The sequence below is a fragment of the Aulonocara stuartgranti genome, assembly GCF_965226115.1.
Source record: "Aulonocara stuartgranti genome assembly, chromosome: 6".
In the NCBI taxonomy this organism is placed as follows: Eukaryota; Metazoa; Chordata; class Actinopteri; order Cichliformes; family Cichlidae; genus Aulonocara; species Aulonocara stuartgranti.
The window spans coordinates 23,010,189-23,028,833 of NC_138944.1; the positions used below are offsets into that span (position 1 = coordinate 23,010,189).

Sequence of the window (18,645 nt, forward strand, 5' to 3'; positions counted from 1 at the left end):
CCTAAGAAAGTAGAAAATTTAAGTGCGTTTTGAAAATAAACAATAAAGAAGCATCGCGTCTAGGCAGTTTGTGTCTCATTAAACTGGAACTTTATTTTGTTTTTCTTTGCTGACATTTAAACACAAGAGTGAAACATGAGATCCAGCCTGCTTTATTTCGGTGTTCTCTGGAATTCTTTCTTCATCGGGACTAAACAAGTCTTTGGAAAAGACAATGTGAGGTAATGTGTTAAAAACATGAAATCTTAAATATTCAATAAAAACATTCAAGTAACTAAAGGAAACACATAATTTATATTTTCTGTAACTACACTTGTAATTATACTCTTTATACTTTCTATTTCAATTCTTTCTGATAAAAGCATAAAGTTCGCATTACAAAATGACCTGTAATCAAGTCTGGTGAAGCAACTCAATCCTGTTTCTGTCTCAAAAATATATTAATTTTAATATTTAACATCAACTAAGATGTCCATGTTTATTAGTCTTTAACTTATTGATTGATTTAATACCCAGCAGCCTCAAAAAACTGCATGAATGAATTATTATTTATTCCACTACAACTTGAATTACTATTTCAAGCCTTATACCCTTATTATTGCCTAATAGCCTGATGGCTGTGATGAAGTTTACTTATGTATTCCTGTCGTGTATCATACACGTATTTAGTTAATGGGTAATAAATTCCGCTATAAATGATTAATTACCTCGTAACCAGCACTATCTGCCACTGTAATGGGGCTAGAGACCCTCTCATGGAGGAAGTCCCGCCTTCTCAGATCACTAAAAGAAATCATTGGTTCCTAGACATGGCAATCAAATAACAGCCATGTCTAGATTACGGGTCAGATAGGAGACCGTCGGTTTTAATCTGGTTGACTTTCACTGTGGTTTATTTCAGCGTTACACCTCTGAGGATCTACGCAGGGTAAAAGCTGAGATCTGTAGAGGGACGCCGACGGACTGTGAACGCTCCCCGACGGCTTCATCTGCGACTTTTATCCGCACAAAATCAAGATGGTGTTAATAATTAGACGCTAGAAAGGGCGGCATGTGTTGAGCCCTTAAAAAAAATTATTATAGGGTGTTTCCAGAGGATCCCGACTGCCAAACACAGAACAGCTGCAAATGTGATTCCTGCTCGTTGCAGAGGCGGCGAAGGAAAACAAAATCCATCCAGATGATGTCAGGAAAGCATTTCAAGGCTCACGAAGTGAGCTGCTGCATCAAGTATTTCATTTTCGGATTCAACATTATATTCTGGGTAAGTCCCCCGTCTGCGACTTCAGGCCTGCCATCGTCAGTTTAACACACTGACACGCTCTTTGTTCCCAATCAGCAGCTGTGAGGTGCATTTATGTGTGCGTATGTGTTTGTTGTTGTGTCTATGTTGTCCTGGGTTTCGATTCGCTTCCACTTTCTCTTTTGCTCCTGTGCACTTGCTCCCTGTCACCCATCAGCCGCTTTGTTTTCGTGTGTCCTCCATCAGAGTGAGAACAGCTCTCTCTCTCGGCATCATCGCGTGTTTACATGACCGTAGCCTTCAGCTGAGGCCTTTTTTTTTCTTCTTTTTTCGTGGTGATGTTTAGGTTGAGAAAACAGCCGTCACCTTTTCTATGCATGAGTGAAACCGCAGGGGAAAAAAACAAACATTCCGTCTTTTAAACCCACAGTCACCGTGGGCCGCCACTTCCTGGCTTGAAACAATAACCCGCATGGGTGCTTTTTTCACAGGTTGTTGATGAGGGAAGGTGGGGTAGGCTTTACTAATGGTTAGTTAAGTTATTAACAGAGCGATGCTCTCGTAGAACCGCAGCGATTAATCGATTTAAACAGTGACTGTTTTGATCGATTCATTGTTTTATCTCATTTAAAGCAAAAACGCTGTCAGTGAGTCCAAGTGTTAATTGTTTGATATTGGCTGCCTCTCCAGTACTTGCATTAAAGTAAGTAGAATCAGTGGCGTGTCTAGAAAATTTTTGTTGGGGGGGCCAGGTAGGGGCACAGATTTGGAGAAGGGTGGCAGATTTAATTGGCAGATAATGTTTTAAAAAAAAATTCTACCAACCCTTAACCATAATTCAATAATCCTATAAACCTAATAACCAAATGCACTTTTAACTCTTATTAGAATGAGATTTTAACCACTACGGTGCAAAGTTTTTAGATACTGCGTTGATAAAGTACAAGAGATACAATCAGTGCTTTGTCAGTGCTTACTCAGCAGTCAAGGACAACAATATTTGCATAGTATTTTTACTGACATATAGTGCACATATGTTTTGGGCAAAAACATTTTTGAAAATTAAAATACGAACATTTGTAACAAACAATTGACAAATTAGCCAATGCCAATGCAAAACTTTATCTGCCTGTTAAAAAAAGAAGATAATCTTCTCACAAACTGGTGTTTGATTTTGAAACAGGAAAAAAGTGGGGAAACAACTGAAAAGACTAACATTTGAATGAAACCTGAAAGCAAGTAAATACTTTCTATGCTGCCTTATCGTAAACTTTGGTAATATTGATAAAGAACAACACTGGCTGATGATAAAATACAGTCAGCTGGCATGGTGACACTGCCAGTATTAACCTGCAGGGCTGGACTGGGACAAAAAAAATGGGCATTTTTACTACAGACCGACCCACCAGGTAGTAAAGCCATAAAGACTTTGACTGAAAACAAACCCTGTTGTGACAGTGATGTACAGTCTTGTTGGTATATGTATGATTTCTATACATTTTACGTCAGATAAAAACTTTGGTTGTAAGATTTAGATAATTATTTAATAAAAACTAGGTATTTTAAATGAGAATAAGAAAGAAAAGTATTTCTTTGTGCCCACCTTTCCCTGTTAATGCCCTACCTGGCCCCCTGGCAAAACTTTGCTAGACCCGCCCCTGCACAGTTACCAGCTGTCTGCTACATAAAAAAGGATCCTGGTGTTATTTGTCTCTCAGAAACAGTTCATAACTTCCCTTCAACTCATTCATGTCACCTAAAAGGTAAACCTGTTTCTCCATCACCTGTTCAGCTCTGATGGTTCAGTAAGGACATCTCCTGGTTTCATCTTCATGTTTCCCTCTCACCACATATCTAAACAGACATCATGACCAGCAGCTTTACAGCTGTGGCTCCAGCAAACATCAGCTGATACTAGAAATTAATATTAAATACATTCTAACAACAGCCGATCAAGCTTAAACGTGCTGCTGTTGTTTAGCGCAACATCTGCTGGTTTCCTCTTTCTGGCGCAAAGTGGGCGATAAACAAGAGAGAAAAGCCGATCAGCTGATCATTGATCAGTTTCATGATTGAAGTAGCAACAGGAGAGGGAGGGGGAGAGAATGAGAGAAGAGGCAGCTGTGCAGCATAAAGACAGAATAAATCCAGCTTTGTGCCTTTTTTCCATTCTAGCTAAAGTTCGGGACAAACTGCGTCTCTTCTCAGCTCAATACGAAACGTGTAATATTTTCTCTGAATGAGGGACCATTCCATTTTTTTAAGGAGCCGTTGGCAACTCTACTAACCTTATGAATAAAATAAAGTTCACTATCAGTAACATCATAGCACCCACCCAGCTGTATAAAAACTCCTTCAAACTGGCTAGAACGCAGTATGAGTTATTGCAACTGACAGTAAAAAGTCAGCAACATGAAAATAAACTCCACCTAAACTTGGTTTATATCTGACCCAGATAGACTGCAGGTCATAACTTCTTACCTGAAGTTCAGTTCACCTGACACTCGGACTGGTGGCTGCTTCGGGTCTCTCCTCCTGCCTCCCCTTCCCTCATCCACCTGTTGCCTCTGTGGAAGCCCCGTCATAGCCACCACCAAACAACGGAGTTATTTCTACACATCGACCTGCATCTGGCCAATCCACCACCTCTCATTGTTCATGCCATTACAAAAAAAAAATAAAAATAAGTCACTGGGGATATCCCCGGTATGCCCGATGGCCAGTCCAGCTATGTTAACCTGCAACCAAATCTGCAGCTCCATACAGCAATGTTACGACTTAGATTATATCTTATAACTCATAACTCTTATGTTAGCTGCCCTCAGTAGCATACTGTCAGAAATATTCCACAGCTGCAATAATTCTTTAAGTGTTATTTTTTTCCTTGGTATTCTAATTTCACCGAAGTTTACTAAACTCAACAAACTTGATATTACTTACCGGGACATTTATTCTGTCCTCATTTTCTTTCACCGAAAAATTGTTTCCTGCAGTGCCATCTTTCGCGCTTGGCTCTCCTACCTTTGCTAACGTGATGCGCATAGCGCAGAAGCGATGCTGCATTCACTTACACTCGGTTATCTGAGCGTCACCGTGAAAACATAATCGGACATTTGATATTTGATTGAATTTTATTGTTTTGCCTTTGGGGTGGCACCTGGGGTGGCCAGTCTGGTTTGGGGGGTGGCCTGTGCCCCCCCAGGCCACCCCGCTGGACACGCCATTGAGTAGAATAATCAGTGGATTTAGAGGATTGGTCGCAGAAAACAATGCCTAACTTATAAGTGATGTATGAAATAGTGTGGCCTGGTTTGAATAAGAGACAGCAGGGACATTATGCTCATCATTGATTGTTCTGTCATATTTTTTTTAATCGTCCGTCAGTCAATAAACAGTTTGGCTGAAATAGCAGAATAAAACTTCACATAATGTAGTGATCCAAGACGCTCAAGAAAACGTTGAGAGTAATAATTTTGTTTTTGAGGGTGTATCGGCAGAGCTATGCAGCATTAACCTTTTTGGATAACAGGAGCTCCTTTGTAAAACATGCACAGGCCACTCAGAAGGGTCATACCTGCGTTTGAAACCAGGATTGTCTGGCCTTGAGGCCATAGTGCTAACCACTGAGCCTGGTGCTGCCTGAGACATTTGTTCATTATCATATTTGGTGCCAACAAATGAACTGCTTGCTCCACAGCATCATATACAGCATGTTCTTTGGATGGATTAAATATGGGCATATCTACTTTTGTCTACATACGAATACAAATACAGATACAGTAAATTGCAGCAGTCCTACTGATAGGCACCGTTGGCCATATAAGGCCTTTTTAACAGCAGGGATTTTGTCTTGTTATTGTGGGGAAAACACAGATGCTGACAACATCTCTGATGATATTAGTAACAGTTCAAGTGTCCTGGTAAGTCATTGCGGTGTGGGAGTGTGGGACTTTCGGCCAAAGCCCCTATCTTTTTTTATTCACTTATTTATATCAGTAATTTTGACTTGTGCTAACTGACATAAAAAAATTAAATAAAACAAAGAAGCTAAAAAATACACTAAATTCAGCACATGCTACTTAAGCCATGAATGGCATTGGTGTGCCCAGTGGTTCTTCACGTATCGGGGACTGATAGAGACAAAGGCCTTTGGGCTGTGGAAAAGCTCTCAGCCAACTGTACAGCAATCAGCCCCTTTGAGCTTTGTGTCATTCAGGTATCAGCTGCTTATGTCACAAACAACTGTTCCCCTGCCTTAACAGCTGTCTCACAAACAAATACTTGAGATGGTCTGTAAAGTTCATTATCTTTAATCTAAAAAAAGTCCTTAGTGCTTCTATCTGGTGAATAAATGTGTCTAATTCAACAAAAGACTTCAGTTAAAATCAGTTATTCAAAAACCCATTATTTCTCATCTTTATTTTAGTGCTTGTTAAAGTCCTGGTAAGTTAGTGGGGTTTTAATTTTAATAGTGAAGGTGTTCTTGGATAAAAGCATATCCAACAACAATAATTGTTGTTGAAATCCTCACAAATTAAGTGGCTTATAAAGTATACTGTTTTTCTCAAGTTTCTCTTGTCATGGTTTGTCAGTGAAGATGTATCACAGTAGACACTGAAGCATAAATATTTTTTACCGAGTTTGTCTCTATGCTTTTTTTTTTAAGTGCATTGTGGTGAGTAGGATGTAAAAAAGTTATTTCAAATAGAAAACCAAAACTCATTGCAAGTGAATGTGAAAGTAACAAAAGGCATGGAAATGTGACAATTAAATAAGGTGTTTATTAAAAACATATTAAAGTAATTAGCACAAGATTTAAAAAGTCTTGTAAACACAAACTACCATAAAATATTAAATCATAATACTGTCATAGTAATAATATTCCCGATTACTGCTTCTACACTGCGGCATACAGTTATGTACAGTCAAGCTGTTTAAAGATGCTTTCTAATGTGGAAGCCTCCTGCTGATCCTGCAGACTGGGATGAGAAATATTTAGTAATGGACCACTGCCAGGAAAATCTCTCTGTAGTTTCTGTCAGTGTGCGTCTGTGTGATGACTACATGTAGCAGTCACAGCAAAATAATCCTGTTCTCTTGTTTCTCTCTTTTCTCCCTCTGTCAGTTCCTTGGAGTAGCGTTTCTTGCCATTGGTTTGTGGGCATGGAGTGAAAAGGTTAGTCGTATATTAATGTGTAATAACAAGTTGCAGGACTTATTTCTGTGAAGCTTTTTACTTACAGGTATCTGCAAATATTCCACAAACCGGCATATCGTTGTGGTTTATACTCGACTGCGTGCAAGGAATGGTCACCATGGCTTTACTGAATCAGAAAGGAATGCTGTGCTTTCCTGTGGGACTCATGAACAATGGGCTATGAATTGATCTGGTGCATTTCACAGATTTGTTCATTGTGTACTGAGAGTGCAAAAAGCAGACAATCTACTGAGAGCACTTTTTCACCAAAGTACATTTGAAGATCTTGATTGTTATCTCATCCTACATACGTGACTACAACTAATATTATTTAATTATTTGTTAATTGCTAAATTATTATAATGGGTTGATTAACTTTAAGATTAATATAATGTCAAATGTATGGTGTAAAAAGTGTGGGTTAAATTAGACTGTTAGCTTTGGACAAAAACAAACAGCTAGCCAGGCTCTATCTAGAGGTAAGAAAATCTACATACATACAGCATCATGGGCTTGAATGTGTTCTTTTTCCAGCACAGAATTATTGTACAGTATGTACCTTTAATCTTCAGAAAAAAATAATGGCACAGGTTTAAATTTTATTTTGGATTTTCTCTAATCCACACAGGGTCGAAAGTGTAAATGCAGGTTCAAATATATACATATTTATAATATCTGGTCAAATGTCCCTTAGTTGCACCTTGGTAGCCATCAACAAGCTTCTGCCATAATTCTGCCTGAATATTTGACCATTCACCTTGGCAGAATTGGTAAAGTTCCTGGCATGGACCTGGCTTTTAAGCTTAGTCCATAAATACCCAAAAGGGTTGAGGTCAGGCTTTGGGAAGGCCACTCCAGAAGCTTAATGTTAGCCTGCTTTATCTATCCCAAAACCACTTTTGACGTGTATTTGGATCATTGCCCTTTTGACTTGTCAAAAGCTGCAAATTTCAATTGAGCTTGAAAGTGTTGATTTTGGACCAGGGGCTTCTTTCTGTGGTGAAACACTCGCTTGACTGGAGACAGTGACGCTGGTGTTTCAGCAGTTTCCAGTCCATAGCAGGCTTGAACCTTAATTTTTGAACATCCTAACCAACTACCGTTCATCCGAGTGTGACGGCTTGGATCTTCTACCAGACTTTAGCTGGAACTGGTGGATGTGGTGACACATTCAAATAACTTATACTTATTATACTTATTCAGTGAGTGCTGTCAAACAAATCATTTGTATGCTGATAAAGTTGTGATCTAGTTGTGGTCAGTCATGATCACTACCAAGTTAATAGGCCTAGACTTTGCTATACAATCATTCTACCCTGGTAAAAGAGCAGTTCAAAGAAAACAATACCAACACTACCATGGCATTCATGCTAATGATACTTATTATACTTATACTGGAGGGGCATGAAGACCATCACTGGATTCAGGCCAACCAACAGCAGGGGAGCTGAGGGAGGTGAGAATAGAGCCGACGAGTTGAATCTGTTTTTCAATAGATTCGACACCACAGTGTCTGCTCCCACCCCCACAACCTCACCTGCAGTCAGCCTGGAATCCAGAGCCACACCACTGTGCCAGCCTCTCTCTTCACATGTTGCCTCCTGTGAGATTCCTGACACCCCTCCCCCACCCATCACCTTCACTCAATACCAGGTTGAGATGCAAATGAGGAGACTTCACTCAGGCAAGTCTGCTGGACCAGACGGAGTGAGTCCCCTTGTCCTCAAGACCTGTGCCCCCCAGCTGTGTGGAGTCTTTCATAAACTGTTTATGCTGAGTCTGAGTCTGCAGAGGGTCCCGGTGATGTGGAAGACATCATGCCTCGTCCCTGTACCAAAGACGCCTCGTCCCAGTGGCCCCCAGGATTACAGGCCCGTGGCACTGACCTCCCACATCATGAAGACCCTGGAAAGGCTCATCCTGGACCAGCTGCGACCCATAGTAAGACCACATCTGGATCCCCTTCAGTTCGCTTATCAGCCTCGTCTCGGAACAGAGGACGCCATCATCTACCTGCTCAATCGTGTCTACACCCATCTGGACCAGCCGGCGAGCACTGTGAGGGTCATGTTTTTTGACTTTTCCAGTGCTTTCAACACCATCAGGCCGACCCTCCTGGGTGATAAGTTAGCAGCGATGCAGGTGGATGCTTCTCTGGTGTCCTGGATTGTTGATTACCTGACAGGAAGACCACAATATGTACGTCTCCCACAGTGTGTGTCTGACAAGGTGATTAGCAACACAGGGGCACCACAGGGGACTGTCCTCTCCCCCTTCCTCTTCACCCTCTACACCACAGACTTCAGCCACTGCACAGAGACCTGCCATCTTCAGAAGTTTTCTGATGACTCTGCGGTGGTTGGATGCATCAGCAGGGATGATGAGACAGAGTACCGGGCTGTGGTCGACTCCTTTGTCACGTGGTGTGAGCAGAATCATCTGCAGCTCAACGTGGCAAAGACCAAGGAACTGATCGTGGACTTCAGGAAGACCAGGAAACACTTGACCCCTGTTTCAATCCAGGGGGTCAGTGTTGACATTGTGGAGGACTATAAATACCTTGGAGTACACATTGACAATAAACTGGACTGGGCTAAAAACACCACAGCACTTTACAGGAAGGGCCAGAGTCGTCTCTATTTTTTGAGGCGACTGAGGTCCTTCAACATCTGCCAGAAAATGCTGAGGATTTTCTATGAGTCTGTTGTGGCCAGTGCGATCCTCTATGCTGTTGCATGCTGGGGGAGCAGGCTGAGGGTCGCAGATGCCAACAGACTTAATAAACTGATCTGTAAGGCCAGCAATGTTGTGGGGATGGAGCTGGACTCCCTCAAGGTGGTGTCGGAGAGGCGGATGCTGTCCAAGATAAAGACAATGTTGGATAACACCTCCCACCCACTCCATGACATGTTGGTCAGTCACAGGAGCTCGTTCAGTGAGAGACTGAGATTACTGAAAAGCACCACTGAACGACACAGGAAATCATTCCTGCCTGTGGCCATCTCCCTGTACAACGCATCCACTTAACACACTGTTTGCTGCTACAACTACACATGTTTCTTTTCCAACTATTTATTTATGAGTGACTTATGTATGTATGTATGTATATATATGTATATATTGTACTATTCTTAGTTAGCGTATTGTCTGTCTTGTCTTAATGTTGGTTTAAAATGGAGCACTGTAACAAAAAATAATTTCCCCCAGGGATCAATAAAGTATTCTGATTCTGATTCTGATTCTTACATAGAATTGTTTGAACTGATAGTCTTGAAATGTGAAGTTGTTTAGAAATGACTTCAAGAGATCTACCCAATTTGAATTCCTTAGATTTTTATGCTGTTGTATTGAAGAATTCAGTGAGTGCTGTCAAACAAATCATTTGTATGCTGATAAAGTTGTGATCTAGTTGTGGTCAGTCATGATCACTACCAAGTTAATAGGCCTAGACTTTGCTATACAATCATTCTACCCTGGTAAAAGAGCAGTTCAAAGAAAACAATACCAACACTACCATGGCATTCATGCTAATGATAGGTGCATGTCAACTTCTGACACAACTTTAATAGCATATCTATAGCTCACTGGTTTACATGCTAGAGCTTGTTTGTTTCGTCACTGCAGAAATTGAAAAATCAAATTAGGTTGGTTAGCTTTGTACAGATCCAGGAAGCTAATCGTAGCTAATATATGATAAGCTAAGTCAATTAAAACATATTTACATTTGCTCGCTCTGAGCAAGAGTAAATTAGCTTGTTCCCAAAAATCAAAAACAATTGACAATTTTATTATTAAATTCTTTTAAATAATTGCTTACATTGGTTTGGATTGTACTTTATGAAATTTGGGTGTTAAACATGCTTACAAAATGATTACTTTACCTGGGAAGAATGTTAGCAATGTGATGATATTTCAGTGGTTTTTCAGTTGAGTTTGACCTCACGTGCTTTGCTCCCAGGGTGTTCTGTCCAACATCTCATCCATCACTGACCTGGGGGGCTTTGACCCTGTCTGGCTCTTCCTTGTCGTGGGTGGTGTGATGTTCATTCTCGGGTTTGCTGGTTGCATTGGAGCGCTGCGGGAAAACTCTTTCCTGCTCAAGTTTGTATGTTTGTTAAAGGCTTTCTCAGAAATCTATAATTCTTTATATTTCTTGTTTTCATAACAGTTATTATATTCAGAAAATTCTCATGTCTTTCAGTTCTCCGTGTTCCTGGGCATCATTTTCTTTCTTGAGCTGACTGCTGGAGTCCTGGCCTTTGTCTTCAAAGACTGGATCAAGGACCAGCTCAATTTTTTCATTAATAACAACATTCGGGCCTACAGAGATGACATTGATCTGCAGAACCTGATCGACTTCACCCAGGAATATGTAAGCAACGTTTCTTTATTTGTGCCACCGATTTCTTTCTAGTATTTTTACCTTGTATTTTATATGTTATTGCAGTGGGAGTGTTGTGGAGCTTTTGGGGCTGATGACTGGAATTTGAACATCTACTTCAACTGTACTGATTCAAACCCGAGTCGTGAGAAATGTGGAGTGCCCTTTTCCTGCTGCACCAAAGATCCAGCGGTATGTCTCTCTATCACAAGATAACGTTGTGGCTGTTGGTGTTTTTGTGTCCTTTGTTAGAGTTTAAAATAATTTTTAACATGCTGAAACTACAAGACTTGAGGGGAAGTTTTGAAGGGCTTTCTTGTCACAGACAGCTTGTTATCTATGTTCTCCAGAAGAAGCAGTGACGCTATCAGCGACGATGGCTTGCATCCAACAGGACGCTCAGGACGCTGTGTTTAGTCGTGTCAGGCCCTGACTGCAAGTCAGAGTCTGAAAGCGGATGGGTGGGACTCTGGACCGAGGCATTTTTTGGCAGAAAAATACTCTTAACTGCTGCTTACTGTGCGCAGCAGTGACAGCATTTTTCTTCAGAAAAACAGACTCAGGAAGGGTTTTATTTGACAATCCAAGGACACGCTGTCCCACCAAGGTCATTCTCTATAGGGGAAAAAAAAGGAAACACTTGGATTTAAAAAAGTTGTTTTTCAAAGGCACCGTGTGCTCTTAATGTGTATACCATATCAAAAATTTTCATTTTTTTAATTTTAATTGTTTAGTTGGGTTGTGCAGCAGGTGTCTTTTGTGGTTATATTTCAGGTCAGGTCTTTATCAGCCAGTTTCAAGTCAGTTGAAAGTTGTTGTTTTTTTTGCTGCTAGCTTTCCATCAAAAAGTATTAATTTAAAATAAAAGGTGACATTTAAAATTAGTTTTGTTAGCTACCGTGGCTCAGGGGGTTGGGAATCGCATCTGTAACCAGAAGGTCGCCAGTTCGATCCCTGGGCTCTCTGTCCTGGTCGTTGTGTCCTTGGGCAAGACACTTTACCCTACTTGCCTACTGGTGTTGGCCAGAGGGGCCGATGGCGCAATATGGCAGCCTCGCTTCTGTCAGTCTGCCCCAGGGCAGCTGTGGCTACAACTGTAGCTGCCTCCACCAGTGTATGAATGTGAGAGTGAATGAATAGTGGTATTGAAAAGCGCTATATAAATCCAATCCATTATTATTATTATTATTATTATTTAAATGCCATAAAAATGACATCCAAAAGCTGAAATGCTTTTAGTGTTTTTTTTTTTTACATTGCTACAAATGCTGCTGGAAGTTTGACTTCTTTTAAACTTTTTCCTCTGCTCTATGGATCTAAGGAAAAGGCAAAGGTTTGCCAGAAACCTCTGCCAAGCAATCCCTCTGTCTGTGACGCCACATCCAGTGAAGCCATTTCATTTTGGCTGACCATTAAGGAAAAGATTTCCACCAGACTTTATTCTCAAACATTGCCCTTTGTCAGCGGTGTTTTACACATTTTATTTTAATGATCTGCCCACTAAAGTTTTTATTTGTTGTTTTCAGAAGTCTAAGAGAACAAAATTTGACTTCTGGGAGTTAAATGTTACTGTAGCCCAAGTTTCTGCAGCTGTGGTCCCACACAGTCTTATAAAGGTTAACCTGACCAGAAAGGCAGATGCATCCTTGCACACAAAACGTTGGAGTCGTTTAATCTTCACAAGTAGAATATAATAGGCAAGCAAACATAAACAAATCCTTGGTTTATATGCAAAAATCTTCACAGTAACTGTATAACCATGGATTGGTGAGTTTTACTCATGATCATCTAGTTTTACAGTTTTTAATGTGTATGCATGTTTTATTGTTTTTCACTGTAAAGGCCAGTCTAGAATCTCTAGCTAATCTAAAAATGCATGTGTGTCTTCTCTTCGCAGGAGGACGTCATTAACACTCAGTGTGGATACGACATCCGAGCAAAACCGGTGAGCTACAAACGGAAACTTAAATTTATCACCGAGACTGAGACCCTGATGTAAAAAGTAAAAGGAATAGAAAAGAGTAGAAAGCATGAATTGTTCTGGCTTATTTTGCCTCAGGGAGGTTTATATGGCTATATGAGGTCGTCAGTTGCTCCACCCTGGACACAATATTCCTCTTTCAGTATGTTTCTCAACTCCTCACTCGTGAAAATACAGCAGCTGGCTCTCCATCAACACTTTGGGCCTTGTGGCATTACTCATGCAGCAGCAATGCAATGGGAATTGAAATCCCCTCCCCCACCTGTCATTAGCTTTGGCCTTACTGCACGGCCAGCGTAATGTAAGGAAAAAAGGCTCTGTTTGTTTTCTTGACTTTAAATGTGAGCCAGAGTGAAGCAGTTTTAACAAGAGTCAGAGGAAAACAGTGAGCCGAGTGTGTGTTAACGACTACGTAACACTGGATCAGAGGCATTTTGCTGTGGAGGGCTTTAGGGGAAACCGCAAAATGAAAAGGGGAATCATGTGCTATTAAAAATAACTGTGTTGTTAAGTGTCGTGGAGCAAAATAAAACCAAATATATTTCAGATGAACTTGACTATCACGCTGTAGTATTGGTTTGACTTGTAATTGTTTTGACAGGACTCTGACCAGAGGTCATTCATCTATATCAAAGGCTGCGTACCACAGTTTGAGAAGTGGCTTCAAGATAACCTGACAGTGGTGGCAGGCATATTTATTGGGATTGCATTACTGCAGGTGGGGATCAGTTTGTCCTAAACATCTGAGCTTTTGTCATTTTTTTCCATTACCTAACAATTTGTTTTCCTTTTTTTTTTATTTTTTTTTTTAGATTTTTGGCATCTGTTTAGCGCAAAATCTCGTGAGCGACATCGAGGCTGTGAGAGAGAGTTGGTAGGTAGCAAGGGTCATCAGGGTGATGCGTCAAATTTTGTGTCTGAGTGCATAATTTTTGTAAATCAGTTCACGGCTTGTAGGGGTTTATTTTGTAATTTAACTTAACATAACTACATGAGTTAAATTTAGCGGCTCCATATTTAAGAGAGCATTAAAAACCTCTTCAGGCAGCCATAAAGACCTGATGGGCAGGGCTGCTTGTGTATTATGAAATATCCTTTTGACTATTATTACTTTTGTATGTAAACCTTCATAATAAAAGTCTCACGATTATGGTTGCAACACCCTGACATGGAAGAACATACAAATTATTGGACAGTTGCACAAAAGCTTTAATTATTTGAAAAGCTTTACAACTATTGGTATTTATAAATTTGGACTATATTAACACTTAAAAATTTAAAAAAAGCACAACAGAGTATTTTTCTTTAAACTACACTATAATTCTTTTGTTTAGTATCGTTTCAATTTTTCTTAGTCCTCTTTAAAATGACAGTTACACCTGACTATAATGATCATAGCGTATCTTTGCTTTTATGTGTCATGTTCAACATACGTAACTCAGTGGTGACGAAAATTTGTATCGGCAACGAAATTTTATTTAGTCACAACTAAATATGGAAAGATGAATCGCACAAAGTCCAGCAAGCCTGGCAAAAGCGTTCCGTCTCTGTTTTTACTAGATATTGTAATGCACCGAAAATGTTTTGGAACTAAAAAAAGGTTTAACAGAATAAACTCCTACTGTCATGAATTATTTTAATCTAAAATGATGCATTATGTGTGTCACGTCAATAACTTATAAGCATGATTTCGTTGTTAAAAATTAGTTGGCGGCTGTAGAGTTGGCTTTGGGTGTATTATGGTTCAGAATGAAATAAACATGTAATATGATAATAAATGTAACAACGTTTTGAAAATACATTCCAGGTCCACAAATGAAGTCCTGAATTTGAAATTGCCTGAGTTTCCCTGTATTAACACCAGCAGGTTGATATCTTTGCTTCCAAGTGAGATAATTGTGTGAATTGTCACATACTGAGTTGCTTTGTGGTAACTTTGGTTATTCAGGGACTTTCTGCAAAGCACCACCGTCAGGCTAGAAAGGCGCCCTGATGAAAAAATTAAACGTTGTTGCAAACATCTTGAACTTAAAAACAAAAAGAATCACAAACAGCTTCATCGGTATTACATCATTAGTGTTAATGGCAAGTGTAATGTAAGGAAACAAGCTGCCCCAGTTATTCTAAAACTTAAAAAACATCCACCCAATTGGAAACTTGAAAATGTGCTGCAGCACACACAAACCTCTAAATACCACCATCACCCGCTGCTTTGCAAAGTCCTGCTTTGAAGGTTGACTATTTAGTCAGCGTTTTCCTGTCGCCATCTTGGTTATTTATTTCATTCTATATGGGATCATAATTCACAAAATAAGCATGTTGTATTAACTAACCCTCTGCTTCTCAGTGTTGCAAACAAAGCTTATTTTGCTTGTGCTTTTTATTGTCTTGGTTGTTTTATTGTTCCGATTCATAAATCTGCTTCCTGTTTTTGTGCAGTTTGTTTACCTAAGACCTCCAGAGAGTTTTCAAAGGCAAGAAAGATGTACAAGGTAAGCGCTTTGAGATCAATATAGCAGTATAAATTATCAATCTCCTCCGATGTTTTTTATTTTTTATTTTTATTTAATTTTTACAGGACTGCGGCTCGGATGCCAGCGTTGAAGGGAAGTACTTTAGTCACCTAAAATGTGCAGTATGAAGAGTCTCGCTCATATGTAAATAGTAAATTTAGAATTATTTTTAGAGTTACTGTATTTTAAATGAAGCACCCCCCCTCTGAAATATACTACTATACACACAAAAACAATGGAAAATAATATTTCAGTAAAAGCTACAGTTACAGTAAAGGCTGTGTTGAAGAAGCCAGGAAGATAATGTGTTTTGCCCAGATAACAAGCGGAGACGGCGTTTCTCTGAGGTAGTGCTTCATTTAGAATATGGTCTGTGGTTTTATATGTCTCACAGCTGCAGTTTTTTAACAGCTGCATGTAAAGGGTGTGTAAGAAGATAAAAGTGATTCTGGAAATGCACTGCATGCCTTTTGTCTCTTGATAGGACATCGGCTTCTAACTGTGTTAAGTATTTTAAAGTATTTGTAAAATAGTAATTTCGATTGAATCGGCTGGTTAGCACTTTGTTGAATGTTTGATGGAGTCTACTTAAGAGAACGAACTTTAGACGTGGACACTGTTACAGATTGCAGTTTGACTTATGGGGGATGTAGTCACCGTGTAGTTTCACGAAGAGACGTGATGGATGTGTTCAGCTTTGTAAACTTGCTTTTCTTGGAAAGAATGACAAAATAATGTAATACATGTACTGAGAGAAACCCAACGATGTGGCATCTAATCAAAACTCAGCCTTAAGCACTTTAATCTTCACAGAGGACAGAGGATAATGAAGTTCATTTCAGCTGTTCGGCTTTTTGTCATGACAGACTGTTATCTGGTCAAGCAGCAGCCACTGGAGGGGGAACTTTCCATAATATGCTTATGTAACATCCTGGTACTTCATAAGTGTCACCTTGAAAATGGGTTTGGGGACTTTTTTAGTGTAGTCACCTTCTTTGCACACAATCTTTTTGTCCATTAGTGTTCTGTCATACCTTCATTAATTTGCCTTTATTTTTAGTTGTGGCCAGTGTGTTGAAATCGTGAAAACCCTTATTTGTTAGATTTTTACTTTTTTTTTACTGCTTGTTGGCACTTAATTGAACATAGAAGTAAATTATTTAATTTACAAATGCACAGTACTTGAAAGTAGAGCGCGCAAGCTCTGTCATCAGCATTTATTAAAAATTCAGTGATATTAAACACACAAAGTTTTCTCTTAACAGAGTGAAAAAAGCCATTTAATGTAAAGGACATGTGAACCTGTGAACTTTTCCTCTGCAGCTGATGACAATATGATATTAATCAATGTGTTTCTGGTTTCTACCACATGTATAATCTTATACTGAGAAAATGTCAGAATGCCAAAATGGTGTCAGATATCTGTTTACCTGCCACTTAGTGCCATATTTGCGATTTCTACATACTCCCGATTATAACCACACTTTTCTTTCACGTGTACTCCTGATTCTTGTAAATAACTGGATTGTGATAAGATGTAGATACATCTGAATAAATGTTGTTCTTTGTATTATTTTGTCTATTTCTGTGTATACTTTGTCTGGATAATATGTTACACTGATACCGCACTTACCTCAGACTAAAATTAATGGTAGCGCTGCAGAGGAATTGTACTCCAGTGTGACTGGGTGAATGACAACTCACTACCTCCATCTTGTGTTTAAAACAATATATATGTTGGACCTTTTTTTCACTGTAACCCTCCAACTGGGTCCAGCTGTGGGTATCACATATTTTTAGGTTTAATTTGCGTACGGTTTTCATATACTGAAACTAAAGGCGTGGTACACTCAAGCAATAATAATAATATTATTAAAACATATGCTGGGGTCGACAACCCTGGGATTATGACCTCACTGAGGTCAAAATGTTAGCAGAGAAGTGAGCCTGTGATGGGTGGGAAAGAAAAAATAGGAAAAGCACTGCTGTGGCTTGTGTCAAGAAAATGACTCCCCAGTTACTTCATTAGTCAGACTTTGCTCGTACCAGGTTGGACCTTCAGCTCCTTTAATTCTTTGTGGCACAGAATCAGTAAGGTGCTCAGAGGTTTTAGTCCATATTAACATGATAGCATCACACAGTTGATGCAGATTTGTCAGCTGTATACATGATGTAAAGTTCCTGTCCCTCCACCTTCCAAAGGTACTCTTTCGGATTGAGCTCTGTTGACTATGAAGGCCGTTTGAGTACAGTGAACTCATTGTCATGTTCAGCGAACCAGTTTGAGATGACCTGAGCTTTGTGAAAATGTGTGTTATCTTGCTGGAAGAGCCACCAGAAGATGGGAACAATGTGGTCATAAAGAGATGGACATGGTCAGCAACAACACTCAGGTAGGCTGTGGGGTTTAAAATATATTTAGCTGATACTAAAAGGCCAAACGTGTGTCAAGAAATTCTGATCCAAATCTTTCAGTAGAAATCAAAACTGCTTTTTAACTCATCTGTTGTTCAATTTTGGTGAATCTGTGAATTGTAGCCTCAGTTTTCTGATGTTTGCTGACAGGAGTGGCACCTGGTGTGGTCTTCTGCTGCAGTAGCTGCTTCAAGATTTAAAAGGTTATGTGTTCAGAGATGTTCTTCTGCAGACCTTGGTTGCAACAAGGGGTTATTTGAGCTACCGTTACCTTCCTATCAGCTAAAAGCAGTTGGGTCATTCTCCTCCAACAAGGTATCTTCACGCAGAGAACTGCCGCTCATTTTCTTTGTTTCAGACCATTCTCTGTAAACCCCTAGAGATGGTTGTGTGGAGAAATTTCAGTATATCAACAGTTTCTGAAATACTGAGATCAGCCTGTCTGACACCATCAACCATGCCACGTTCAGAATCACTTAAATCACTTTTTTGTCCCCATTCTGATGATGTTGAAGCTTAAAAAATGCATCATAAAGTATTAAAGTGTTGCTGTAGCTTCAGCCTCGTTAGAATATTGATCTTTTTCACACAGCTTTGAAGTAGGTGAAGTCGAGCCAGAAATTTAACTTTTGGTTCCCCATTCTGATGCTCAGTTTGAACTTCGGCAGGTCATCTTGACCAATGTCAACGTGCCTAACGAGAAGCTGAAAAGGGCTGCCTAATAAGGTAGCTGGTGAGTATGACAACACAGCATGGCAAGTTTCAGGCTTTGCTGGAATTAAACAGTTAAGTATTCATCTTTTAAATGACCTTAAAGAAAATTTGAGTTCATGGTAGATGAGATCCTTTCAGTGTTTTAGCTCAGTCAGTTCAACATGTAGTTGATAATCCATTACGTCAACACATGGAGGTAAC

The 18,645-nt window shown here is 39.7% G+C and overlaps 1 protein-coding gene across 1 annotated transcript; it reads left to right on the forward strand.

Annotated features, from left to right (window-relative positions):
* Positions 1-813: 813 nt before the first annotated feature.
* LOC309707790 (tetraspanin-5) lies at positions 814-16,888 on the forward strand. Its single transcript, XM_082535316.1, has 10 exons — positions 814-1,264; positions 6,369-6,419; positions 10,399-10,545; positions 10,642-10,812; positions 10,888-11,013; positions 12,719-12,766; positions 13,404-13,520; positions 13,615-13,676; positions 15,242-15,294; positions 15,381-16,888. The coding sequence occupies exons 1-9, from the start codon at positions 1,181-1,183 to the stop codon at positions 15,252-15,254; spliced, it is 819 nt and encodes a 272-aa protein (XP_082391442.1). The 5' UTR covers positions 814-1,180; the 3' UTR covers positions 15,255-15,294; positions 15,381-16,888.
* The last annotated feature ends 1,757 nt before the right edge of the window (positions 16,889-18,645 follow it).

Excerpts from the sequence above, each read along its gene's own strand:
- LOC309707790 (XM_082535316.1), top strand. The coding sequence starts at position 1,181 with ATGATGTCAGGAAAGCATTTCAAGGCTCACGAAGTGAGCTGCTGCATC. Across the intron at positions 10,546-10,641 it reads ACTCTTTCCTGCTCAAGTTT|TTCTCCGTGTTCCTGGGCAT; the intron begins GTATGTTTGTTA and ends CATGTCTTTCAG. Across the intron at positions 10,813-10,887 it reads TCGACTTCACCCAGGAATAT|TGGGAGTGTTGTGGAGCTTT; the intron begins GTAAGCAACGTT and ends ATGTTATTGCAG.